General features: G+C 48.8%; 1 protein-coding gene across 1 annotated transcript; it reads right to left on the bottom strand.

Annotated features, from left to right (window-relative positions):
• Nucleotides 1-3,782: 3,782 nt before the first annotated feature.
• On the bottom strand, nucleotides 3,783-18,222 carry LOC101063899 (nuclear receptor coactivator 1). Its single transcript, XM_029831792.1, is given in 23 exon segments — nucleotides 3,783-6,157; nucleotides 6,263-6,452; nucleotides 6,554-6,722; nucleotides 6,943-7,360; nucleotides 7,647-7,748; nucleotides 7,920-8,231; nucleotides 8,317-8,485; nucleotides 8,563-8,677; nucleotides 9,493-9,669; nucleotides 9,760-10,081; nucleotides 10,796-11,014; nucleotides 11,122-11,987; nucleotides 11,989-12,065; nucleotides 12,143-12,290; nucleotides 12,696-12,836; nucleotides 13,051-13,143; nucleotides 14,039-14,218; nucleotides 15,171-15,317; nucleotides 15,320-15,347; nucleotides 15,457-15,563; nucleotides 16,110-16,276; nucleotides 18,141-18,165; nucleotides 18,168-18,222. Coding segments are annotated over 23 exon segments (4,416 nt in total). The 3' UTR covers nucleotides 3,783-5,968.
• Between the last annotated feature and the right edge of the window lie 9,686 nt (nucleotides 18,223-27,908).

Raw genomic sequence — 27,908 nt, 5'->3', positions numbered from 1 at the left:
GAAAGGATTTACTGAATGGAAAAAAAGTCCTTGTTTTGTCCTCCCAAAAAATGAGATTAAAAGCTGAGAAAGGTCACCAGACAGGCTAAATTCGCTGAGGGCGGTTTGGGTGGACGTTAGCGGTCCCGATCAAATGCTCTCTTCAGTAAGGTGCATAGCTACTGGTTGCAAATGGTGGTTGCTTTCTTTCCTGTAAACGAGTGATTGACACTTCAGGCACAAAAACGCTTCATTGGTAAAGGGGGCGGGGCCACTGTACCGAGCTAGCTTTGGGAATGGGGGGGGGGGGGGGGGGGGGGGGGGGGGGGGGGGGCAGGAGAGAACACACGGGCCGCTACATTACACGGTGAGGTTTGCATATGAGATCCATCAAATGTTGAGAAGCTTTGGTCATTTACTCCTGACAAATGCAAATAAAAGGCTACATCCGTCAGATTGTGAGCGAGGTTTCTACAAAAGCCGCTGAGGCGCCACAACCAGGCAATGCTCCTCCAGGAAACCAAGGCTCCACTCACCCAGATCTGCTTAAACTTTCAACAACAGACAAAATTAAATAATATGGCCTTTTCTTTTTAAATTAACCCGTACAAAAGCCAGTCCACACCGCTTCTCTCAGTAAAATCACATTCAGCAGTCGCTAAAAACAAGAAACCAAACCAACCATTCTCTGGCATAGTTGTGAAACACCCACAGGAACTGTGCAGGGTCTGAAGAGCAGAGAAGAAAAGAAACCAAACTAGGACATCTTCCACTTTTCCACCTTAGAGAACACCAGATATACAGTATTAATCACTGACACACGCATTGATAGTCATACACACACGTACATCAGCAGAAAAATAAAAAAAGTACAAAATCAAAATAAAACATGGAGGCAAGTTGTTTTTCTTTTTTTTTCCTTTTTCTCAATTTTTTTCTTAAACCACAAACTTGGAGCACTACGTTTTCGTTGATTCTGAACAAATACATATTCACATTTCTCTGTTATATACATTATGTTAACCAAGTTACAAAAGAACTTAAACCTTGTACCAGGTGACTGTGGGGAGGGAGGAGGGACTCGTTTCCACGGTTGCATTTCTAGACAGAAAAGAACTCACAAAACCACGTGTACGCTTTGTATTTGGCATGTTTATGTGTTCCTGTGGGGGTGAAGGTGTGGAGGGGGCTGCAGCAGAACCGTTTCCATAGGAATGCCTATTCCATGCAGAAGAGTGGGGGGGGGGGGCTCGCCGCTCTGAGTGGAGTCAGAGCGGCGAGCAAACCAGAGGCAGATTCCTTCCAAAAATAGCATAAAATAATATACATTCTTCCACTTTGTGCAGCTTCTGTTTCCTCTGAGTGTCTTGAAAAGAACCAAACAGTGGCGCAGGAGGTGCCCGACCCTTGTTTTCACACTGGGAGACCGGTTCCCTCCACAGGAAACATCTCCAAACCGAGGACGAGGAGGTGACCCCAGAGCGGCTACGCTACGCTACGCTACGCTAGGCAACGCTAGGCTAGGCTAGGCTACGGCGGCCGCCTCCGTCCGTGACGGTCTGACCTGCCAACAGCAACAGGGACGTTCATCCTAAATCCTCCCCGTTTTCAGAGGCTACAACAGCTAAAAACGATGAATCCACCCTGGACCATCGGGTCACTCTTCTACAAAACTGGAATGGAAACTGGATCTAAAAAGTCAGAACAATAGGATTTTTGGTTCCACTTCACTTCATGACTGAACGGCTCCCGACTGAGCCCACAAGTGTCTGCAAACGGAATGTCTCAGTCTGGAGGTAGAGGAGAAGGTTTGAAGCGAGACGACATGTTGCAGAGACTTGCTGCTCGGCTGGAGGTCAGAGGTCAGAGGTCAGAGCAGACTGGAAACACCTCCGGAGTCAACTGCTGAGATGATTTCATCTTTCAATGCAAAAAAAAAGAACAGAACCTTTCCTATGAGTCCGCAACAATAGTGCCAGGAGGCTGAAAGGGTCCGAGCGGAGGGCACCCAGAACCAAATTAACGAGTGCTGCTGGATAACGAGGGGAACTCAGAAGCTGCTCACAGTGTGAAAACGTGGTCAAAAGGAACAGATCATCAGACAGAAACAATAAAAATATATATATATATGTAGAAAGGTGCTCAAAGGCCACTGATGAGTTCTCCTCAAACTCTTCTAATAAATAAAGACACAAGGAAAGAAGAGAAGAAACAAGAGTCGAATTAGTTCAGTCCAGAGTTGCTTCGAAATTAAGAAAGGCCAGAGGTGACGGCTCCTGGGACCTGTTTGGTTCTGTGCCCACACACACACACACACACAGACACACACACAACCACACACACACAACCACACACACACAACCACACGCACACACACACACACAACCACACGCACACACAACCACACACAGACACACACACACAACCACACACACGCACACACACAACCACACACACGCACACAGACACACAACCACACACAGACACACACACAACCACACGCAACCACACACACGCACACAGACACACACGCACACACACACACAACCACACACACGCACACACACAACCACACACACGCAGACAGATACACACACACACACAACCACAAGCACACACACAGACACGCACAGACAAACACACAGACACACACACACACGCAACCCCACACACACACACACACGCAGACACACGCACAGACACACACACATACAGACACACACACGCGCGCACACAGACATGCAGAGACAGACACACACACGCACACAGACACACACACACACAGACACACACACACACAGAGCATTTGAGCTGAACACAAAGTGGTTCTCACATCGTACAAGACTGGAGGAGTTGGTGGGTGGAATGTTGACCTTGTCCTACACGTCCCCCTGTCCAACGCTGCCTAGGGGGGTGCAGCTCTGTGGACGCGGGACACAGGAAAGCCCTCGACGGTCCGAGCATCGGGGGGGGGGGGGGGGGGGGGGGGGGGGGGGGGGGGGCTGAAAGGATGGGCCGAGGGGGGGGGCTGAAAGGGATGGGTCGGGGAAGTGCTGATGGAGACTGAATGTGAGGTCTGTGCTGGGCTGAAGAACTGGCACCTCGCCACAGACTCCACTACCATCTCACACACACACACACACACACACACACACACACACACACACACGAGTACGGAAGCTTGATTAAGAGTTGTGAGCTGGAGTGGCAGAAACAAGCATTTCTGGGGTTGCTATGGTTTCCTAAGGACAGATGAACTCTGGGACCAACACCGGTGATAGGCTCAACCCGATCACGTCGCTCTTCAATGCTGCAAAGAGGTTTCACTCGATGTCCGACACACAAAGGAGCGTCACCGTAGCAACGCTTCTGCCATGCTCGTCGATCAAGCAGATCACAATTTGGCCCCCTGCTGCCCCCTACTGGGCGGAAGCAGGAAGATACATGATGTTGGAGCAGTTTGATGGCCATCATGTCACACTTGATACGTCTGTAAAAAAATACAGCTAAAATTCTAGTGCCAGAATTTAGAGTTAAAAACAATCATTAAAGATTTGAAAATTTGTCATTCAGTGTATAAAAGTAGTGCTTATTAAGCTCTGATGTGTAACCAATCATAGCGCGGGGGGGGCAAAGTTCTGCTTATTCTAATCCCACCCTGTAAAAACTAGACAACTAGGAAGTGTTGCAATCTTTTCCCTAATTCCCGGACGTAGCGGACACTCAGAGGGAACATCACGTGAGGTCTGTGTGTTGCGGCGTAATTCGTGTTAATGTGGGAGCTTTAGAGCACAAATATTGTATTTTCAATAGTGTTCTGTTGTCATTCTTTTTTTAATAGGTGTGTGTTATCGCAAAGAGAGACAGTGTCTGACTGAGCAACAGTAGTAGGAAACTGTGTGTGTGTGTGTGTGTGTGTGTGTGTGTGTGTGTGCTGCCAGAGGAGTGAAACTTTCTTTAGGGAATCAGGTGGACGAAAATAAAAAAATAGGAAATGTGTTGAATAAAAAAATATAGATGTTTCTTGTAATTGAACCCATCCTGCTTTGATTCAAATTCATGACAGCTTTAAATTCATTAACCATCACATCTTTGTTAGGATCTTCTAGTACTAAAGCTTCTAAGTAAATCTCATTATATAGGAACAATATCTAAAAAGTGCGTCGTTCGCTGTGACTGCGGGTGTGGCGGCCGTGCAGCCGGGACTGTCGGCATCGCCGGAGGTACCGGAATCACAGCAAAGAACACGGTTAAATGTACATATTTATACAATGGTTACAAAGACGCGTAATGTCTAAAAGTATTGTACATGTACGACTTTAAAAAAGAGAAAGGAAAGATCAGACGGCTAACTAGCTCCCTGCTAACCACACAGAGAAGAATCAAAGGCCTCTTTTATCCTGTTTTAGAAGACGCCCAATAGGAGGACAGAGGGATCCGCTTATATATCATTTCAAAATAAAACAAGAGAAGAAAATCACCTTAAATTTTTCACATTTTAGAAAATGGAACAGTTTCCTCGTCCATTTTGTCCGGTGTGTTTTCCCCCCCCCCCCAAACTAAATGTTGAATTATTAGAATTAAGATAGTTGACAAAACCCCCCAGAATGAAAACTGGATCATATCACATTATACAGAGTTTGCTGTTCTGGATCATCAATTAATTACAATTGTTTTCTTTTCAAAGGAAAGCAAGAGACGAGTGAGCTCAGAGTCTTTGTCCTTCTGTACTGTACAATACTACCCGCTTGCATGGTGCACGTGGCACGCACGGCAAACAACACTGATAGGCTGAGAGAGAGCAGGAGAGAGAGAGAGAGAGAGAGAAGAGAGAGCCCTGACGGGACTCTTAATTCACAGCTGCTGAGGTGAGGGGTAAAATGTGACGGACAAACAGTTAAATAATCATAACAGTCTTTTTATACTTTGAAAAAAAAAAAAAAATAATCCTCCCCGCAGGGAGAAAGACAAGTTCCAAACTGAGCAGCATCTCATCTGCCTCCCATCCACCCGTCCATCAATCCTTCCGCTTCTGGTTGTTGTCAAAGCTTGTTGTGATGAAGACGATGATGGCGATGGAGAGAGCAGATCAAAACAGAAGATGTAATAGAATAAAACGTAGTAGAAGAAGAAGAAGCAGAGCTCGGGAAAAACTCAAACTTCCACCAGGCACTGTAGCTGATAGAGAGAGACAGTCACAGAACCAGCTGATACTGAGCTTCTATCCCACAATGCCTCAGAGGTCTGAAACCTTAACATTCCCACATCGCTGAGAGACAGGTAGAGGAAAACCAAAACACAAATCAACATTTAAAAAAGCCAGAGGTGCTGCTGTGTGGGACACTTCCACACTACCAATAACACTGAGCACAGGCTGAAGCTGCAGCTCGTGCTCCTAAGATGCTGCTGCGCTGCTGCTGCTGCTGCTGCTGCGCTGCTGCTGCTGCTGCTGCGCTGCTGCTGCTGCTGCTGCTGCTGCTGCGCTGCTGCTGATGCTGATGCTGCTGCGGCGGCGGCCCGACACAAATGTCCCGTCAGAAAAAAAGGAACAAACGGGGGGGTGGGGGGGTCGGCCCTGATTTGACAGCAAACTTGGCAAATCTACAAATGATGTTGCAGCTGTTGTTTTCTTAGGTCAGGAAGCAGTTCACCGAGGAATGAGCAGCAAGACAACGCTGCCTTTAATAGGCTGAGGCAGACAGACAGGTTGTCAGACAGATTAGACAGGCAGGTATCGTCACACTGCTGCTCCTTCTGACAAGTCTTTGTTAAGTAGTGGGCTGTAACACCACTGGCGTGGATGCCCCCCCCCTCCCCCAACAGAGAAGTGTAACACCGACAGCCAAACCTGTCAGAGACGACACGCGTCCGAACGTCCTGGCTTCATCCATCCGAAAAGGTGACGCAGAGACGGCGACGGGGGCACCGACCTCTGAGGAGGTGCAGCAGAAGTGAGGAGCTGGAGAAGTGAAGGTCGGGAGGAGGGACGTCACTCGGTGAGCAGCTGCTGGAGGAGGCTCTTCTGCTGGGCCGGGTTGTTCTGAGAGCCCTGCGTTCCCGGGCCCTTCTGGGAGGACGCGGTCCCACCGGAGCCCTGGTTCATGTACGAGTCGCTCCCAACCAGGTTGACTGTGCACTGGACATCTGCAAACACCTGCACCTGCTGCACCTGCTGCACCTGCAGACATGACGATGGAGATCCATCATGACACACGTTAAAGTTACGTTACGTTGATGGACACAGTATTTTAGCAGTGAGAAATTTGAACTCTAAAACACCAACCTGCTGATCACTGCATACCACACTGACACTGCTGAGGTTACTGTTGCTCATGGCAACGGGTTGCCCCATAGGAGGTAATGAGCTGACACCACTGGAGCCTCCAGCCATGGAGACAGTGATGCTCATGTTGTTGTAAACCCCCTGCTGGCCAAAGGCCGGCCCTGCACCCTGGCCTGACTGGCCGAACAGGCTGCAACAGATCATTCAGACATAGCAGAGTCACGGCGCGCACGTGAAACCTCAGCATTTACTAAACACAGCGCGTGGAAAAGCTACAGCTGATTTGTTAACCTGTTGCTGGTGATGCCCGTGGGAGGCCAGCTTTTTGTGTCCGCTGCCTGGTAACCAGGGGGCGGGGCTTGCTGAAGCAGAGGAGTCTGTGGCGTGGAGTTCTGAGGCGACAACAGCGGGCTGGTCGGGCTCATCTCAGGAGGGAAAGGTGGCTCCTGCTGGGCTATAGCTTTGAAATGAGAGACAGAAAGGAAAATATCAGTTATATATCAAATTAAAGTTACATATCAAGTTAAATATCAAATATTTTCCAATTCTAGCGAAAAGTTCTGCTTTACATGTCCCACTCAGACATTTTAGGGCATTCTGACTTGATTATTCCAACTAAGAAACAAATATTTGAATCATTAATATACTTTCATGTCAAAAAAGAATCAATTTGAACTCACCAGAACCGCTAAACTGCTGAAACAGGCCCTGTTGGATGGACGAGTTCACGGTGCTGAACTGGCCCTGCACGCCCCCCAATAGCGTCTGGTTATTCAGGGGAACTCTGACGGTTACTTTGTTGTCCAGAGGACCCCCGGTCATGGGACTGAAGGGGCTCGGTGAGGTAGCGGGTTTCCCCGTCAGCGGGTTGTATACTTGTGGGAAGCTAAACTGCTGTTGTGGGGGCTGCTGAGGCGTTGTCGGGGCAACTTTGGGTGCTTGCGCTGTTCCAATGGATCCTACCGACCCAGCTGGAGCACCTGCCATGTTCTGTCTCATCAGCATGACCTTCTGCTGGAAAAGCTGGCGCTGGCGGTGCTGGATGCTATAAATTTCCCTTTGACGCTGGGCCAGCATCTGAGCGTTCAGAGGAGGCTGCTAAAAACACACATGGTAAGGCTCCGGCTCGCTTCTCTGATGAATGTATGATGCACCACAGGACCCTTTTTTCCAGTATCTCAGACACATTTGACAGCTGAATAAATCATTTAAAATAAACCCAAGGCCAATTTAACAAAAACTGCAACCAGGAAGGTTTCCATTATTCAATAACTTAAATCTTAGATCAGTTTAAAAAAACCTATATTGTTGTGAAACGCTGCGGTTTTATTGTTTATGTGTAGAACATATAGATGTTCTCTGCCTAGGCGAGGAAATGACTCACTTGTGTGGGCAATTGAGGTTGTTGAACTCCCTGACGAATCCCCATGTTCACATGCTGAACTCCTCCTGGGAACTGATTCACGCTAGCCATCCTGTTCTGGAGCTGAGAGGAAGAAGAAGAGAAGAGTGGGGAGGAAGAGCAGATAAAGAGGTGCACATAGATAAGCAGGAGTCGCATATGTCGTTTTAGAGAGAAGAGGAAGGTCCTGAAAGAGCAACAATACGACGATGATCATGCGTTTTGTCATCCACCAGAACAGAAAGGGGCACTCACCTGCTGTGGAGCCTGCAGCCTCTGCTGGAGCTGGAGCCGCAGTTGGTTGGGGGACAGCCTGAGCTGGGGGCCCTGTGGTCGCATTACCCCTTGTCTTAACCCAACACCTGTCGCCCCACCAGGGAATGCTGCTCTGGGGACCCCGAACCCCTGCCCTTGTGGACCCACTGTGGCCAGCTCTGGGGGGAGCTGAGCTTGTGAAGCTGGTGTGAACTGGGAAGGGTAGGAGGGGAGTTTAGTGTCCATGGCAACTGGGCTAACAGCAGGCTGCTGGGTTAGGAAGCTCTGGCCCGACGGGTCAAAACAGCCACTCTGGTGAGATGCAGGAGAGAGGAAAACAATGCTTTTTAAAACTGTGCAACCATTCTGATTTAGAAGTACGGTCCCATCTACATACCTGGACCAGTTTGTCAATACCCAGCGCCTTGTCCAGCTCAGCCAATTCACTCTCATCAGTCCCACTGAGGAAGTTGACGAGCTGCTCGATCAGAGCTTTTTCATCATTCCGGGCTTCAGGTATGTTTGATGGACCGAGCACATCGTCCAGAGTGCAGGGCACACACTGCCTGCTCACACACACACAGCCGGTGAATTTTCACTCTCTTCAAATGCTGATATTGCGTGAGAACTCAGTCACACTTACTCCTGTGGGGATGCCAGGGGAGCTTGTAAAGGGGTTCCAAGAGCATCAAAAGACAAGGTGTCAGACAGAGCCAGGGGCTGGAACTGAGCGTCTCCCACATCCATTTTGGTTAACCCTATATTATATTTGAAATAGGCCAGAATAGAGGTGGTTTATGAGTGACAATAAAACTGGACACTGTGTAACTTCTTGAGTAAACGTGCCTCACACACACTCGACCAACAGCACAGACATTAGAGGGTGTGTGCAGATGTTCACATCAACAGACATTAGAGGGTGTGTGCAGATGTTCACATCAACAGACATTAGAGGGTGTGTGCAGATGTTCCCATCAACAGACATTAGATGTGTGTGTGCAGATGTTCACATCAGACATTAGATGGTGTGTGTGCAGATGTTCACATCAACAGACATTAGAGGGTGTGTGTGCAGATGTTCACATCAGACATTAGATGGTGTGTGTGCAGATGTTCACATCAACAGACATTAGATGTGTGTGTGCAGATGTTCACATCAACAGACATTAGATGTGTGTGTGCAGATGTTCACATCAACAGACATTAGAGGGTGTGTGCAGATGTTCACATCAACAGACATTAGATGTGTGTGTGCAGATGTTCACATCAACAGACATTAGATGTGTGTGTGCAGATGTTCACATTGACATTAGATGTGTGTGCAGATGTTCACATTGACATTAGATGTGTGTGCAGATGTTCACATTGACATTAGATGTGTGTGCAGATGTTCACATTGACATTAGATGTGTGTGTGCAGATGTTCACATCAGACATTAGAGGGTGTGTGCAGATGTTCACATTGACATTAGATGTGTGTGTGCAGATGTTCACATTGACATTAGATGTGTGTGTGCAGATGTTCCCACAGCCCTGAATCCACCTGTTTGGTCATGACTGCATTTTTACGTACCAGAGCTCGAGCTGAATGGGTTGAGGATGTCCATCTCTGGGAATGGACTGGTGTGTTTGGGGGTCTGGAAGGGGTCGCCTTGTTCCTGGGTTTGACTTGGAGTGGGGGGGCTGCAGAAATCAAAAGCTGACTGGCTCTGAACACTGCAGCCAGATGACAGAACGACATCATTCGGTCCTACAACACAAAGAAAAACCTCATTTAAAATACAGGACTACTTTGTAAACTCCTTCCTGCCCCCGCCCTTCCAGCAGACAGGAACTCTACCTCTGTTTGGAGTGCCAGGAGGCTCTCTTTTCACATTTACACCGCAGGGAGTGCTGGCCTCGGCAGGCTGCAGCTGAGTGGGTGACTGGAGTTTCAGCTGGGGGGAAGGAGGGGCCAGTTGTGGTGAAGGTGACTGCAGCTGGGGAAGAGACTGTGAGACGGGGGACTGGAGCTGGGCTGAGGGCTGGGGGACTGGAGACTGGAGCTGGGGCCCTCCTCCAGAGGTTGATGAATCCTCGCTACCCTGCCTGGCCCCAGTCGGGCCTCTCAGGCATGGCAGCAGCTGGGTGATAGTATCCATGTCAACAGGGCCACCAGACATCTGAGGCAGAACCCAAGAAGAAAAACAACTGTAAATTATGGAACCAAAATCGATGAAAGAAAAGGTCGTGAAAAGGTTCAAAAGTTCAAGAATGAATTAGACGGTGGCAGAAGAAATGGGGAGAATCTGGAGACATGGGGACACACAAAAGGGTCAAAGGTCAGCAGGTTTCAAAGACCACAGCTGGTAGCTCCGCCTGCAGCACAGACAGTCCAAGAACATAAACACTGACTGTGATTTACAACAGCTGTCAGGACGCTGCTATTGCAAGAACAATTCTGAACAGAGGGAAATTCCAATGCTTAATGCTAAGTAATCTTCCTTACTGTGTGTGTACATCAGGACGCAACTGTAACGCATATGGAGGGGATTTGGGTGTCATGACTGTTTGCTGTAGTCAAAGCAAACAGGCCGATGGACGCCCGTTTAACGAGGCTCGCCTAATCTATGAAATCGCCCCAAGAAGAATCGTTTGACAGCGCGGCCTTAATGAGCTTTATAGAGCTTAAACTCAGCCTTGTGATTAGCAAAGAAATAAATGAATGTATGCTTGATTTATTTTCAATTGTAACTGTCATGGCTGATTCAGGTTTAACACTTCTCGTGCTTTTTTTTGCATGTATGTGCAGTTTCGTCAGGCTCTGGACCAGTGTGGCGCCAGAGTGGTCGTCCGGAGAATAACCCACATGAAAACACAGGACATGTGTTCGGTACCGTGGAGTCCCGGCTGTCGCGGCGGCCGTCTCTGCGGTTCTCCCCGACTGGGCTGGATTTGGGACTGATGCTCGAGGAGCTGCAGTTTGCTGCAGGTTTGCACGCGGCTGCGATAGCAGATCCTGCGCAGGGCGCCGAGTCGATGCTGGTTCTCTTCTCTACTTTTGCTCTGATGCTCTGCAGGCTGAGAGCGGATGGGGGCGGCAGGTCCCCCAAGTCCTTGACAAAAGACGTTACTTTTGTTAACGATCAAAAGCAGATTTAAAATTTGGAATGTTAAAGTGAGCTCCATTAAAACAGACAAAAAGACAACACCTCAAACTAACCTTTTCATCCGTGTCCAGCAGAAAACGGAGAAGTTGGTGGTCTTGTTTGGGAATTGGTGAAGTCATTGCTGGACTGGGAGGTGGCTCCTTCTTTATCTCTGCTGGATTTTGACTTATTCCTTCTTCATTGTTGGCTGATGAATCATTGGGACTACTGTCCTGCAACAGCCGGTGCAGGATCTTATGCCGTTCCGTGAGTGTACTGTGGGATGCAGGGCACTGAGGGGTGGGGGCTGGAGGATGAGGCAATGATGTGCTGTGGATGCTGTTGCTGGATTCACTTCCGGTTCCGTTGCTATCATGGAACTGACTGGGCCTCGGGTTACCCACCTGTGAGGCAGAAGAGAGGGGGGCTTTAACTGAGTCCTCGTCCCCTTCTTCTGAGGGTTTCACTGATGGAGGCCTTGTAGAGGAGCTGGTGGGTGTACTGGTCTGTCGTTGATGGACAGGAGACGAAAGGAAGGACCCCGAGGATCCGCTGCTGGCACTGCTAGTACCGTCGCCACCAGAATGCTGCCTGTTCAGGCTGCCTCCACTGTTTGTTCCCCCTGCTGGGGAATGGAGGCCTGGCGTTGAAGGGGAGAAAGGATTTCCTGTTATCCGAGGACTTTCTCCTAATCCAGGACCAACTTGTGGCATCCTGGATGAAATAAATGAGGTAGGGGCGGCTGTAAGTGGGCTGCTCAGAGGAGAGGGACTGTTGAGTTGCTGTGGACAGGTCCGGTTGGGTGTTAGGTAGCCTGCAGGTGTGGATGAGTTCTGTCCCTGGGAGGAGCCGTTACTGCTATTGGGGTTAAGGCCCGAGGTGGCGACACCTGAGCCTTGTGTCCAGTTGCTGCCAGGAGGAAGAGAAGGGGAGCGAGAGGGGGGTTTGGCCAAGGCTGCCAAGGTTCTGTGGAAGGCTGGGGTTAGTGTTTTCCTGAGAGCTTGCAGTGTTGTGTTCCCTGGGAGAAAGAATGGAAATCAACCGAGATATGCAGATAAAGATAAACGATGCGCACATTTGTGAAGAATACTGTACCTGTCAATAGTGTGAATGCCCATAATGAAGGGCTGAACATCGGGGTTGGGGGGACAGCAGAACTTGCAGCGGGTCTGAGCACTGAGTGGGGTGCCGTCACTTAAGGTGAAATGGTACAGCGGGCTGACAGCACTGCCGTGAGTCATGACTGTGGGGAACACACACACGCACACGCACGTGCACACACACCGAAAAAAGGAAAGAAGTTGTAATATCTGTAAATATTTAGCTCCACAAAAAGCTCAAATCAGTATTATCAGTCAAGCTGTTGCTCCTTTTATGAGTTCATGTTAACGTCAGAATTATCCATAAAGGCCATTTACTCTTTAACTGGCGACGTCTAGGATTTTACCTGATGGAACTAATGTGGCTGCACAAAATCGTTTAAGAGGACAAGCAGCTTCATCGACGACTCAACAGAGGCTAACGGCGCGAGGTTTCCCCGTTCAAGACCCCAGATAATCGATGTCTGACTTGTGTCTGTGTTGTTTTGATTGTTCCTAATGAGGAACCAATCAGGCACCCTTGTGATCAGTCATCAGTGGCTACTCACCCTCATGCAGCAGCTTCTTAGCGAGGGAGGGCTCTTTGCCCTGCGGCTGAAAGAAAGCGTAAATGCACTTCCTGACCAGATCCTCCCAGCCAGGTCGTCCCGTCGCTCGCAGAGCACTTGTTTCTATGGAGATGATCTTCCCTGGAGGGGAACACCACACACGCGTGAGCTCACAGCATACAGACGCAGATCTGAACATCTGGCGCAGCTTCCACGCGATGCCATCAGCCGCCACCTTCCTTCCAAAAGGCCTTTTAGCCATAACGGGGGCCATGTGCCTCCGTAGTGGTGTGGATCCCAATCAAAGATTCCATCACACACGATCAATAGACGGACTTTTGAATCTCTGCGTTACCTGTTGGGTCCTGTCTTGTGATGAAAGACTCAGTGTTGAAAGGCTGAGGGCGAGGTATCCGACAGGCGATACAGATGAGGCAGGTCTGCAGGTCTGAGGGAACATGAACGCCAGCAGTAACCTTTGAGTGTGTGCAAGTTCAAGTTTGTCTCGGGTCAAAGGCGGAAAACCAAAACATGGTAAGATTGCATAATGCACAGCCGCAGCAGCGAGGCTTTACGTCGCCGTTCTAAAACCTGGAACGTCTAAACGGCAGGAAAATCTATTCCATGTTGCATCCTGTTAAATGTGAGACACGCAAACGATTCAGGCTGTTCAGGCACAAAAACTACCAACGACACCAAACCGCTGCTTCCTTTGCTTTCATCCAGTTCTAAGAATTTCTGGTAAAAGCAGAAAATGCCAGCATTTATTCTAAAGCTGACAGGAAAATCGACAGGCTCTTGTTTGCTGTAGTGAACGACAAAGGCTGCTTTCTTCGCCCTCTTATTCTCCATATTCTCATCTCCTCTGCTCTATTAGCATACGATACTCTCATCTAATCTCTTTTTTAACTCCAACTCGTGGGTTCCATCACTGCTTTATGCCACTACATCAAAGTTCAGCAGGTGATAATGAGCATTTCTGAGCCCTCCAGCATTAAAAACACTGAAACAGCCGTCAGGAGAAGGCGGTGCCTTTGACCTTTTGACCTGGGGACGTGTGGACTTTCTAATGGTGCATATTGCTCTCACATTTGCCTGTTCGAGGCGCTCAGGTCCTGTTTCAGTGGCCTCTGCTGTCAGTGTGGCAAAAAACAAACATTCATCTACTTTTAGCTGAGAAACTCTGAAGCCACAGCTGGTTAAATATAAAAGAGAAATTATATGGGCAGAAATACACGTCCCATACTCCCGTTTCTTTGTCCAACGTTAACCAGATGTGGTAATAATTAAAATCCAATTCCATACTGTGGGAAACCTAGTGTATTTCTAATTTATGTACGTACCCTCTCCTTCCTCCTGCATGCTCTGTGGTTGGGAAACAGTGAAACACTGCATGATCTCATATTGTTGCCTGGCCTCTGGATTTTCTGAATCCACCTCATCCGGTGGCCTCTTGAGCATACGACAGTTGAATGTGTGGCTGTTCCTCCGGCCAGGTTCTTGTGGCCACGGCACACCGTTTACTGGGTGGAAAGAAACAAACAACACAACTTGTTGTGAGGTGATAAGGCCAATCGAGATCGGATGTTTTATTTCCTCTTTGGAAATGCTCAGTTGTGGAATTTTCCATATGGTTTTCATTTTGTTACACAGAAGCACAGAGAGTGGGCTCCAGCACTTTACCAGGATATTATATTATTGTCAACCAGAAGTGTAATTTCAGCATCCAATATCCAAATTAACCAAATTTGTTCTGCCTTTTGGTATCCGCAGGATCCGCCTAAAGTAATCCGTGGTTGATTTACACAAAAAGGCGTCATCACGTCTTCTCCGTGAGATGGAATGTGGAATTCACGTGCAGCAGGTCGCCTAACCGGGAGAGTTTGATTTTCCCCGACAGAGGAAAGTGAATATTGTAAAGTTTAATAAACGACCATACCTGCAGTCTGCACCAAAACCCCTTTTCTGCTTAATTCACTTAGATTTTTGTTAAATCCATCTAATAGTTTGTGTATTTGCAGGCCGAAGGAATTCTTTTTCCAAAAAAAGGAGGAGGAACCGCTACGATCGGCTCAAAATAAAAGGGATCACGAGATAGAGGGAAAAAACCCATCTTCTCTCCTCCGGTGCACGCTGTCCTTGAATGACCCCTCTCAGGATCCACAATGATTCCCTCACAACCTCTTTGAAGGTTGTGCTTATAATTTTAAGAACAGGCGTCCCTCCTCCCCGGGGGCAACCACACATCCTCTGGTATCCGCAGCTTTGTGTACAGCACAGAAACACACAGCTCATTGGTCATCGATAATTCAGCTGAAAATGACTTCACCATCCTTTCCCGTCTACTTAAAATACTCCCACATTCACACGCACGGAAACTGTCAAACGCAGAGATGCTAGCGCGGGATCAAGGATCCTTTTTTCTAAGATTAGCACAACCTCTGGCATGCCAGCAGAGGCTGAACGCAGCCTTACCCAGACTTTTTGGCAGCAGATTGCGAACAAATTCACTGTGGTCTCCCACATGAAGGATGCTGTACACGCTTGAAGTCATCAGCTCCTCCTGAGGGTATCCAAGGTAACTCGTCACATTCTCGGAAACAAAAACAATGCGGCCCTCTCGGTGACGACAAAGAAAAATCCATCCAGGGCCTATATGGGGGGTGGGGGGTGGGGGGGCGAGATTTGTGTTTAAAAGTGTGCTTGAGGAGCGATTTGATAAATGGTGATTAAAAAGATCCACGTGGGGGATGGATGGCACCTCAAGCAGCATTGGCCCGAGGGCCTCCTTCTCCACCAAGCCCTGGCTGCTGGAGGAGACGTCACTCTTTTGGACATCATCATCTGGAGACAGAAGAGCTGCCTTCTCTGTAGAACGATGGGAAACATGGAAAACATTAGACCTGTTAATCTTCCCTTCTTTAGGTTCAATTATTCCCAAACGGACAGAAATTTCAGACATGAACCAAAAAATTCTAAAAGGAAAAAGACAGAGGGTTCCAACATCAAACGGGAGTTTCAGAGATAAGCGAAGGACGGTGCTGCAGTTTATGTAGGAAGAAAACGTTGTGCTCATTTACTCATCCCCCCCCAGTGCTAGTTTGATGCTGGGTCATGAGCTTAACTGGTTCCAACCTGATGCCTCCAAGGAACCACTTCGCTTTTCCACAGACCAAGTGAAGCCAAGTCAGACCCAGGTCAGAACCGCGTGAGGTAAAGTGTGCTGCAACCTGCTGGATGCACTTTTAAACAGGACGGCTCGTATCTGTCCATGTTTTGGGTTTGTAGCCCTGTCAACGTGACCCCCCCCGCCCCATCCAAACCAGCCCTGGAACCTGGATCTGACTCGGCTCCAGTGAGTATTTTCCTCCACAGGTACCCAGCGTTTTCATGGCACGTTCGCGTGTTCCTCACCCTGCTTGCGCCTCTTCATCTGCTGGATTTGGTCCACGGTACTCTTGAGGATGTGGCACTTGTCGGGCTTGACACTGAGGCTGGCGATGTCGCCCATGTTGGATGACAAAAGTTCAGCCAGCTCCTCGATGTAGCGACACTCCAGCTCCCGCCTCCGCTTCTCCAGACTGAAGAAAAGGTTTGTGAGAGAAACAACAGCTTTTAACATGTTGCTTTCCTAGCAAGAAAGCTAAAAAGGTAAATAACATGTTGAATCATTTAATACAGAAGTGTAAAATTAGCCAAAACAATGGATCGAACCAAACCCCCTCCAGGACTGTTTGCTAGTGCTTTAGTAGCGTTGAGGTGGCCTGTGCACTTTTGATATCGTTTACAGTTTAAAGGACTTTTAGACTAAAACAATGCAGGAGCTGTTATATGAGACATGTCGCGGCATCATAACGGAGCTGTGTTCACTGTAGACACCAGACATGTGACCACCTTTTCTCTGGAATAAATACAGCAAACTTCAGCAGCATTCTTGGTGCATCACACTACTGTGCTAGAATTTCACAAATTCATTTTAAAATTGGAAACAAGCAATCAACTGTGGCAGTAATTTGAGCAGTAAAACAATTGAACGGTATAATTCATGAAGCTTTCAACATTAAAGGGGTGGTCAAATCCAAAATTCAGCAGCAGCACATTCCTGCCCTAAAACTGTCTCCCTTTCCCCTCATTGAGCCCAGCACACAGCAAAGTTCCCCCCTCCAGTTTCAAAAACATACTTCCAGCCCGACAAGTTACAGCAAGGTATGTGGTAAACACGAAAAAAGGAATGTGCCTTTATGTAAGTGTGTATGTGTGTGAGACGACGGCAGCAAAAGTAGGTCAGTGCGTTGGCCAGCCAGAACTCACAGGCGTGGTGACCGAAGGAGGGAGGAAGCAAGGGAGGGAGGGTGCGAGGGGGAGGACTCTTGCTGCCATGTGAACGCGCAGGTCAGTGGCTGCGTGTTCTTACTGGAAAAGAGCTCTTACATCACCTACCGAGCCTCACACACGCACATATACAGACACAGGACACTGCAACGTTCATGTTCTACATTACCTCACGCAAAAGTAAAATACCTGACCTCATCCCTAAGGATTCACTTTCCCTGCTCAATGTCCCTTCATGGGTAAAAAAAGACTCAGTACCAGTGAGTAAAAAGCTCCGTTCTACAATATCCTCCTCATCAGGCAGCTCTGCAGAGAGGAGGACTTTAGGGACGTCCAGCCATTATGGAGGAAGCTTCAGTCACCACAGGTGGAATTAGTGTCAGTTGGTGCCTCCTGCTCACACTCCTGAGATGGTTGCGTTCCCAGAGGACCCCTGACCTCTATAGAAAAACACACTTTTCTGGTTCAGGCCGAGCCCTCCAGACAGCATTCTGGTGTTGAAGGCAGTCAGACCAGCTCCACCTCACACCATTAAAAACAGACCTGATGCGTAGACAACCTGCAAACATGAGGCTTCACCTGCTGGAAACGTGGCTGATGGAAGGAGGATGGCTGGAGGAGATGCATCCACGCACGCGTGCACGTGCACGTTTACTGTATAAAAAGACTCGATTGCCTGTGAAAACTCTCCCACGATGAGCATGAAATGAGTCAAACGCTCGGGAGGAAATCCACAACAAACGAGCCGACTGACCACAGATGAGGATGCGAAGCTCTAATTAGACCGTTAGGCGTGTGTGAAGACGTGCTGGTGCAGCGTAACACGGCCTCACACACAAAGCTTGCGCGGCGCTGCTGCTAATACCTGCAGCAGATGACGCCACAAACACTGGCCAGTATAGTGATTAATATAGATGCACCACTGAATCCTTATAGAGCCTTAAAGCTCTCAACAGTTTATATCCAGTCGGACAAATACTGTGTTATTATCTCCAAACATGCAGGATTGTATTTTTGTGACGGCGCCATTGTTTAAGGGCCATATATGGCGAGGTAAGTGCATTAAAGAGGAGGTGTTTTAGGACAAAGGACGCCAGTGTGACGGTACCTTGCCCTGAGGTGTCGCATGGTGAGCCTTCCTCTTGCGTGCCTCGGAGGTGGCAGGGTCCAGATGGTTTTCCCCTACTGCACTCATTTTCAGCTATGACTGACCTAGGAGACGAGGGACACAGAAAAGAGCAAAAGGTCACAAAAACTTTACAAACCAAGTTCTTTCTTTGTTTTTTACAGCAACCAGCGTGTGAATCTCTGTGGCTCACGACATTATAGAGACTCAGGGTCAGGAGGGACCCGCCTTGCTTTAGGACGATCACAGCCCCACTCTGGGAGACGCACGCCCCCCCGCGATAACCTGCAAATCCCCTTCAGAGAACAATTCAGGCACATTTGTGATTCACACAAATTTCACTGAAATATTGAGCAGATGTCGCGACACCACATTTGTTCTTATTCGCCTTTTCTCGCTGCTTTCCTGGATGTGAAAAGTGCTGAATCTATCCCAATCCCTCATCACAGGCGTGACCATGGCAACAGAATGCCACATTTAATTGGGTGTGTATAGGAAGGATGCTGGCCCAGGCTGAAGCTGAGGATGGATACATTGTGTTGGCTGGGTTGCCAGGTCTGACAGACAGATGAAGCCCTTTCACTCCTTCCATCCAGCCTCTACGGTTGCCAGATAATAGCCACAATTAAAAAACACAACCCTCGACCCAACAAACACCAGCACTCGCACAAGAAAAGATCCCTAAATGGACCACCCTTGGCCGTTTCTGAATCTTTGGCCTCAGTGATCACAAATGAATGCACAAAATGTGTTAATTTTTATGTGGTTGGTGTAATTGGAGGGATTTTTCTACACTACCACATTCTTGAAAGGTGTCCTCATGAGGGGCAGCACTGCTTCAAATGGGGGGAGAAGTTTTTCATAACAATAAATCCGTCCATTTACAGACAAAGCAAAGATATTGATTTCATCTCAATGTGCCAGACTGAAGCTTGGCGGTTAAAACGATACACGCCACACATGCACGCCTGAAAACGGGCGGCTCCAGAAGATCAAATGAAATCAAGGTCTAGAGTACATTATATATCATATATCATATGGAATCCAGAGTGTCTCCAGGAAACTAGATCAAGGAGATTCTACGCATCACTCTTCACAAATGCAGGAACCCGTCTGGATGGTTTTAGAGTGACGCCCGGTGGGCTTGGAGCAAAGCAGCATTCCCATCGCTGCCTCTATGCAACCAAATTCCTCGATTCCAAAGCAAGAAGGTACCAAAATGGTTTTCACCTTTACGTTACCCCTAACGTGGCAGGTCGAGCTTTCTGCCCTTACAGGGGCAGGGCGGCGTGGCTCAGCTGGAGGGGGCGGAGCTGAGAGGCAGCTGCCGACCACAGCCGAGCAGGTAGCCTCGATCCAGGTACCCGACCACCCGAATGCTCCACTCATCCTTCTGATGTACCAAACAGGTCCTTAGTCCAGAAGTCTGGATATGTTCCACACAACCAAAGTGTGAATATAACCCACAGACACCCACACTAAAACCCTAATAACTCGGCTTCTGATTTCCTGCAGCCTGTCAGTCACCTACTGGAACCATGAGGCTTAAATAATCTGAGATTATTAATCGGGCCCTTCTAACGCTCCCTTTACAGAGGAGAGGGTGCTAGTGTAGACAACCACATCGCTCACAGCTTAATTCCTTATTTTAATGCCTGGCCTTCTTTACATGCGACCACAGGACCATCTCACTCCCCCCCCCCCCCCCACACACCACACTGTAGAGCAGGTTGGCCTCTTCTCACACAAATCTTACCTTGTTGACTGAGCCTTCAATCACCAAAGAGGGAGAAGGAGAAGCGGGCAGCGTGCAGCAGCGTCTCCAAGCTAACGTGCAGAGCAGAGCGCATCCACGGGGTCCACATGATGCCTGCCTGCTGCCTCGGTGTCTTTGGGATGGTCTTTCCTTAAGCTTCCTCCGGCTCCCGTTTTCTCATTCCACACGCTGCGGAGCCATTCTCCGACTCCCTCTGCCTCACACACATGCTCACACTGGAAATGCATTGGCTCGCAGGGCTGGGTGTCAGGAAGATACCACACGACAGGGGACCAAAGAATGGCCACAGATGTGAATTACTAGTTTTAAATGGCTATCACTTTAGGAAAGCATAAGACTTTGTATTACAATTCTGGAGCTCACCTGTCCAAGGTGTGACCTTTGACATAGGGCTGATGCCCCAAAACACCAAACCATAAAACTACAACATTAAACTACCAAGAAAACTCAACACTCAGAGGGAAATGTACATGACGGTCTCCTCTATGATGCCAGGAGCTTTTCTAATCATGCTTGATGAGGGAGTGTTTCCAGTGGGAAGGTAACGTTCCAACAACATCGTTCAGGCTTCCTTTGCTCGTTTCCAGAACGGTAAAACATCCCTTGTTTTCCTCATCGCTGCTCATGTGTAGAATGTGAGCTTCCCTTTCTGCTGCTGCCAGTTGGTTCAGTCCATGAGAAGCTGCTCAGTCACTGTTGCTAAGGCCATCCCTCGTGCATATGGAACACGTGCACACTCACATGGACGGTTTCAGCTGACACTGGTGCACAGGACAGAAACTCTGTCATTATTATCTCCAGTTCAACAGAAATAGAAGATTAAACTATGCAACTACTGCAAAATTAGAAGTTATGTGGAGTTAGATCAGAGTGGTTTTATTGACATTATATTGCACCCAGTGAAATAAAATTATTGTTTCTGTCCAAAAGGTGCAAGTAAAAAATGACCAAATAATAAAAGCAATCAAATGAATTACAGGAAGAGTGGAGGACACTGAGAATGGAATACAAACAGCTGATGTAATATTGCACACTGATGCTAGGAGACCTTCTGGAATGTGTTCTGGATTCAGGTCCATTCAGAACCTCTGGATTTGGGATCCCGTAAAGGAAGAGTGAAACATGGAGGTGAGTACGGTCAAGGATCTTTGGGGCTGTTTAACTCTGCAGAATCCTCCCAACTTTAGGAGAACACCCAGCACACCAGTTCAGGCTCCGGACCGCTTCAGAACCCCCAGGACGTTGGCGTTGGTGCGCCATCAGTACAGCTGCTGTCTGAGTGAGGATGTTGCAGACGTGGAGAACATGTCCACCGCCCAAGGAACCAGGACAATCCTCTGTCCTGCATTTCCTACATCCTAAAGCAGCGCTTTTAGTTTTGGGGGTTTGTTTTTATTCAAATATTCAGCACGTCTGAATCTCATCCCTGTGTGGACGCATCTCAAAATACTTCAACATTGGGTTCCAATGCAACTGAGATTCAATCATTCAAACTGTCTGGAGGGGGGTTCAAATGAATATTGATCCAACAAGCTTCAGTCCTGGTTCAGACAAGACAGCAACTCTGCAAAGACAACTTGTGTCACGTTCTCCCAGTAGGCAGAATTAATAAAGCATCGATATACGCAGCCCTAACCCCATGATGAGGGACAGCTGAGGACCTCCCAAAGAAAGGGTGACGAGGCCAGAGTCTGAGCAAGCTGCAAACAACCATGTGATCGGGCACTAAACCGACATTTAGCAGTGGGTTTTTAAAAAATATTTCCATTTTCACAGATTCAAACATATAAGATTACCTGACAAACAAAAGGTTTTCATGGCCAGGATTCGTTTATTCCTGATCAAGAGTAAAAAATGAAACTCCTTAAAATTGGGAATAAACTTCAATGATGGCTGAAAACTCTGAACCAAGCAAAAAATACTGCTGGAAAGAGCAGCAGCTACAGCTACCAGCAGCAGCAGCAGAGCAGCAGCAGAGCAGCAGCAGCAGCTACAGCAGCAGCAGCAACAGCAGCAGCAGCAGAGCAGCAGCTACAGCAGCAGCAGCAGAGCAGCAGCAGCAGAGCAGCAGCAGCAGAGCAGCAGCAGCAGAGCAGCAGCAGCAGAGCAGCAGCTACAGCACAGCAGCAGCAGCAGAGCAGCAGCAGCTACAGCAGCAGCACAGCAGAGCAGCAGCTACAGCAGCAGCAGAGCAGCAGCAGAGCAGCAGCAGCTGCAGCAGCAGCAGCAGCAGCAGCAGAGCAGCAGCTACAGCAGCAGCAGCAGCAGCAGAGCAGCAGCAGCAGAGCACAGCAGCAGCAGCAGCAGAGCAGCAGCAGAGCAGCAGCAGCAAGCAGCAGCAGCAGAGCAGCAGCAGCAGAGCAGCAGCAGCAGCAGCAGCAGCAGCAGCAGCAGAGCAGCAGCAGCAGCAGAGCAGCAGCAGCAGCAGCAGCAGCAGAGCAGCAGCAGAACAGCAGCAGCAGCAGCAGCAGAGCAGCAGCAGCAGAGCAGCAGCAGCAGAGAAGCAGCAGCAGCAGCAGCAGAGCAGCAGCAGCAGAGCAGCAGCTACAGCAGCAGCAGCAGCAGAGCAGCAGCTACAGCAGCAGCAGCAGAGCAGCAGCAGCAGCAGCAGAGCAGCAGCAGCAGTAGCAGCAGCAGAGCAGCAGAGCAGCAGCAGCAGCAGCAGCATTGGTGAAGCAGAGCAGTACATCTGTGGGTCCTTGTCTGAAGCCACTTTCATCCAAGCGCTGATTTTGATTCATGCTAATGGGAAACAACAGTTCTGAACTGACACTTAAAGACATCCACGTCATGGCTCGATGCTTGTGCACATGTGCACGTATGAACGTGTAAGTCTGGGGAGCAGAACGTCTGGGTGACATGTACGATAAATGGCTTTCAGCTGTCTTCCAACGTAATACGGAAACGGGAATTTAATGGATAACTGATGCTTGAGCAGGTTCACACTTGGACCTTATTCTGGATTTATGTTGCCCCCCCCCGGCTTTGTTCACAAAGTGGATCAGATTGATAAATGAGTTTCTCATAAATGAGCCACATCCAGTGGCTTTTTTAGGAGAGTAAATCAAAATTTCCAAACTAATCAGGGAACGGGATGTTCACAATTAATGGTGAAAGAGCTCCAGCGTGGGGAGCGAATGGTCTTTGGGTGCTTTACGGGTTCCTCTGAACCCACTACTCTGATCGTTCCAGGCCATTGTTTCCCACTGGTGTGTGTGTGGGGGGGGGGGGTGGGGGTGTTGTGTGTGGGGGTGTGTGTGTGTGGGGGTGTGTGTGTGTGGGGGGGTGTGTACCCAGATCCAGGATGTTTACGAAGAAACCATCCCAGTCAGCACACAGTTCCAAACACAGAGTGGGACGGCCTGTGCGGCGTACGCTGTGTAATCTATACATCTATACATGTATAGATGTATACATGTATACATCAGGACGCCTGTCCTGCATCTCTGTTCCTGAGTGTTACACAAAAACTACAACAATGGAGCTAAAGAGTCAACACAACTCCTCATGAGTCGGGGAGCAGCTAGAAAACACACAGATCAGCAACTGGTCCTTGTTTGGTTTGGAGAGTAGCTGTGTGTGTGTGCGTGCGTGTGTGCGTGTGTGTGTGCGTGTCCTCGTTTCAACTTATACAGCGCCTGATAAGATATTCTGGGATGTTCAGAGCCTGTGAAGAGCCACACATCACAGCGCACACAGCTCAGAGAGCTGATGAGGAGTGACAGTGGCTCCACACGGCTCATCTGATTTTCTCCTTTATTCCAAACAGCTGGTTTCTTTACCCATCCCAACTGGTCACACTGGTCACTGCTACAAACTAGTGCCTTCTCCTCCTTCCTAACAAAGGAGCCAAACACCAGGCTACGCTGCGAGCCAAGAGGGAAAAAGGCTGCTTTATGGCAGCACAGCGCCGCTGGTGCTGCTCACACATCCAGATTCAAGATTCAAGAGTACTTTATTGATCCCTTTAGGGGGGGTCCATCAGGGAAATTAGCTCCAAAGAAACGGACAGCGCTGTACACAATTTCCCACCACCATTACACCCCATTAAACCTATTAAAGATAATAAAAAAATAAAATAAGAAATAAAATAGAATAAATTAAAAATAGAATATGAATATAAATATAAATATAAAACTATAAAATGTTTATATCATTTTATAGATCATGGAGGAAATGAGCAGAACCCGACTTACTGGGACGCTACAGAAGCTCAACTAACCTCAACGTACACACGGCCCTTCACTTAAGCTCGAAGGTGAACCAGAAGGTCTGAAGAGAGGTGGAATTAGCATACAAGCGTATCTCGGAGTTTACCCTAAAAACCTGTCTTGCTAACGATGTTGCCACGGTGACTGAACAAGTAGCATCAATCCATCCATCCATCCATTCTCTACCGCTTATCCGGGTCGGGTCGCGGGGTAGCAGCCTAAGGAGAGAAGCCCAGACTTCCCTCTCCCCAGCCACCTCCTCCAGCTCATCCGGAGGGATCCCCAGGCGTTCCCAGGCCAGTCGAGAGACAAGTAGCATCAACTTAATGTTAATTGCTAATATTAGCATAAGATGAAAGGCAGAACTCCCTGTAATGACTAATTAAACTTTCTTACTTCAAATTTACTTTAAAACCGTTTTTTTCACCTCAAATCACACATTTTAAAGGCACCTGATCCTGTAATCCCAAACCCCTGCTTCCATATTAGAGGGAATACTGGGATATTTGAACAGAAGCTCCCGACTTACTTTATCTATGGTTCCACTGGGTCAGTCATGTGGTGGCCTTGTCCAGAGCTCAGCACTGAGGAATAAGGCAGGAAGTGGAGACCAGTGGTGAGAGGAGTGGTGGGCAGGGGGCCTGGATCACCGCTGATGGAGCGTTAGGGCTCCAGGGCCACTCCGTCACATGGCACCATCCCAGGTGGGGCGAGCAGCCGCCCGGCCTCCGGCTGGCTGAGACGAGGAGGGAAAAGGGACACTGGTGAGAGCGTTGTTGCCAGGGTTTCCCCGGAGTTTAGCCAGCTTGGACGGAACACGGCAGGAAACGGCGAGCCGCGTGGCGCCTCCCTGCCAGTTCCACTCTAGCACGCCACACGTATTGGTCACACATCCAACCGCAAGATAAAAAATAATAAAACAGCAACGCTAGAAGTCTAGCGGCTAGTAATTAATATCTTAATGAGAGTAAAAACACGTTTTGGCTTTCACTTTATTTTTAGGACCCTGCGAAGGGACGGACCGGGGGGGTCCTGATGTGGGCTGCAGGAGGGATGCAGGCGACCAACATTCACCATCTGATATCACGATGGCGTTTCTTTTTTGGGTTCTGCTCCATTTGGTGTTTTAATATTTGCATCGGTCAAAGGGGGGATTCCTCTAACGTTTCTGGACGTGGTGCACGTCCCCAGGCTGCATCCTGCTGAGGGATGTTCTCTTCCCAACATCTGGGAGACGTCCACAGACAGCAGGCTCACCGACCCAGAACCTGGGATCGGAACACTACCAGACAAGTGGCGACGAACCAGCGCCACCAAAAACCCGCTGGTTTGTTCTCTTTCCTGGCGTCGCCCTGAAATCGTGAGTAATGATCGATTAGCAGCGAGGGGAACGAGAGTGTGTTCCAGACTTCACTGCAGCTCACTGATAACCAACGCTCGCTGCTCGCCAGCGCTGGAAACTGATGTTCGTGGGACGTCAGGTCACATGTCAACAATGATGCTGGCTCACTTCTCTGGGATCAGCTTGGTTTCTTTCTCCTGCTTTGATTCTTTCCCAAATCCAAGAAAGCTGTGTCTTTAATGATGCAACTGGGATCAGCAGTGATGCTAAGCTGGTCCTGATGGGCAGATCAGATGCTGCCCAAAGTCTGGAAAACTCCTTTTAAGTTTGCACTTGTTTGATCTGGCTAAAATCAGATCTGTTAAAGTTATATAACATCTCATTTAAATGTGAAACAGTTATTAGAATATCATAATCATATTGGGATGACACCAAAAATGGATAAACCTCAATGAATCAGCTACCGCTAACAGTGGATGCTAATGCTAACCAAACGGCATCTGCATATAGATGGAACATCTGCATAATTAATTAATTAGATAATATAGATAGATAAAACCACATGAGCCGAACCAATTACTAAAATATGGACGGCTTCTGAACAGTGTGAGTGTGCAGAAGAAACTGAAGTGAACCAGCATCACACTGGAAAAGTTCTACACGTGTGATCTATTGTGCACATTGGAAACACATGCAAACATTATTGTGTAAATGTGTTTGTCTGTATGCACGAACATGTGTAAATACTGGAAATTCAATATTTAATGGGATGGATGGATGATGGATGGATGATGATGGATGGTGGTGATGATGGATGGATGGATGATGGGTGGATGATGATGGATGGATGGGTGGATGATGGATGATGATGGGGTGGTGGATGGATGATGATGGGTGGTGGATGATGGATGGATGGATGATGATGATGGGTGGTGGATGGATGATGATGATGATGATGGGTGGATGGATGATGATGGGTGGGGTGGATGATGGATGGATGGATGATGATGATGGGTGGTGGATGGATGATGATGATGGATGGATGGATGGGATGGATGGATGATGATGGGGGATGGATGATGGATGGATGGATGATGATGGGTGGATGGATGATGATGATGGGTGGTGGATGGATGATGATGATGATGATGGATGGATGGATGATGATGATGATGGGTGGATGGATGATGGATGATGATGATGGGGGTGGATGATGGATGAGGGGGATGAGGATGATGATGAGGATGGGGATGATGATGGATGATGGATGGGGGGATGATGGATGGGATGGATGATGGGTGGATGGGATGGATGATGATGGATGGATGGATGGAGGGGGATGGATGATGGGGTGGATGGGATGATGGATGGATGAGGGAGGATGGGATGGATGATGGATGAGGGGGGATGGAGGATGATGGAGGATGGGGGGGATGGGAGGATGAGGATGAGGAGGGGGAGGATGATGGAGATGGAGGAGGGATGGGAGGTGATGAGGAGGGGGAGGGAGGGTGGATGATGGAGGATGGAGGATGGGTGGAGGGATGAGATGAGGAGGATGGGGGGGAGGAGGGGGGGAGGAGGGGGGGAGGATGAGGATGAGGATGGGGGATGGAGGGATGGAGGGATGGGGGGGATGAGGTTGGGAGGATATATGAGGGAGGGAGGGGGGGATGGGAGGAGGGGGAGGGATGATGGGGGAGTAGAGGGATGGATGATGGATGGATGCGATGATGATGAGCAACAAAAGAGCAGCACTGAAGCTCCACCCTTGGGGCTGGCCCCGCCCACATGCACCGACAGGAGAGAGAAAACAGCCTTTTTGTCAGCAGTTAGCAGCGTCCGAGCAACCGAACCAGGTTCTGTCCATAACACGCTGAACTGCACCATCGGACTCCTGAACGGGCTGAGTCCGCGTGGACGTGAGCCCGACGGCGGCCGCCACCGGCCAGAGACGGACGTTCTTGATGACCACAACACGCGGAGAGTTGGGGCTCAGACTTTTCCTGTCGTCCCGGAAGATCCTGTCGTCCGTCGCCTTTTTCCTCTGAGTGGAGCGTGGGGCGTAACCTACAACCCGCTGCAGTCTGCAGCGTAATTACCTTCCTGTTTACACCACGAGTGCAGCGGGTCCGTGGGATGTGGGGAGTGGACACACGAGGGGATCATTTCCCCTTTGAGCGTTACAGGCAGGAGAACACGAGTGCAGGACGAAGCCTTCCACCCCCCTGGGGACTGGAACCCATGAATCCACCCGGGACCTGCTTGGAACCAAGGCTGCAACGTGCATCACAGTCACATGCAGATGCTGGCAGGTCTGGGAGGGCTAGCGTGTCACACTAGCATAAACCGCCTCCCAAAATACGTCTGTTTTTGTGGAAAAAGCCATTTTTCATCTTAAATTCTCCTGACATTTCCAGAGGGG

Source organism: Takifugu rubripes, unplaced genomic scaffold, assembly GCF_901000725.2.
Source record: "Takifugu rubripes unplaced genomic scaffold, fTakRub1.2, whole genome shotgun sequence".
Classification (NCBI taxonomy): Eukaryota; Metazoa; Chordata; class Actinopteri; order Tetraodontiformes; family Tetraodontidae; genus Takifugu; species Takifugu rubripes.
Note: the sequence above shows the minus strand (reverse complement) of the source record. Positions and strands in the feature narration are given on the sequence as shown.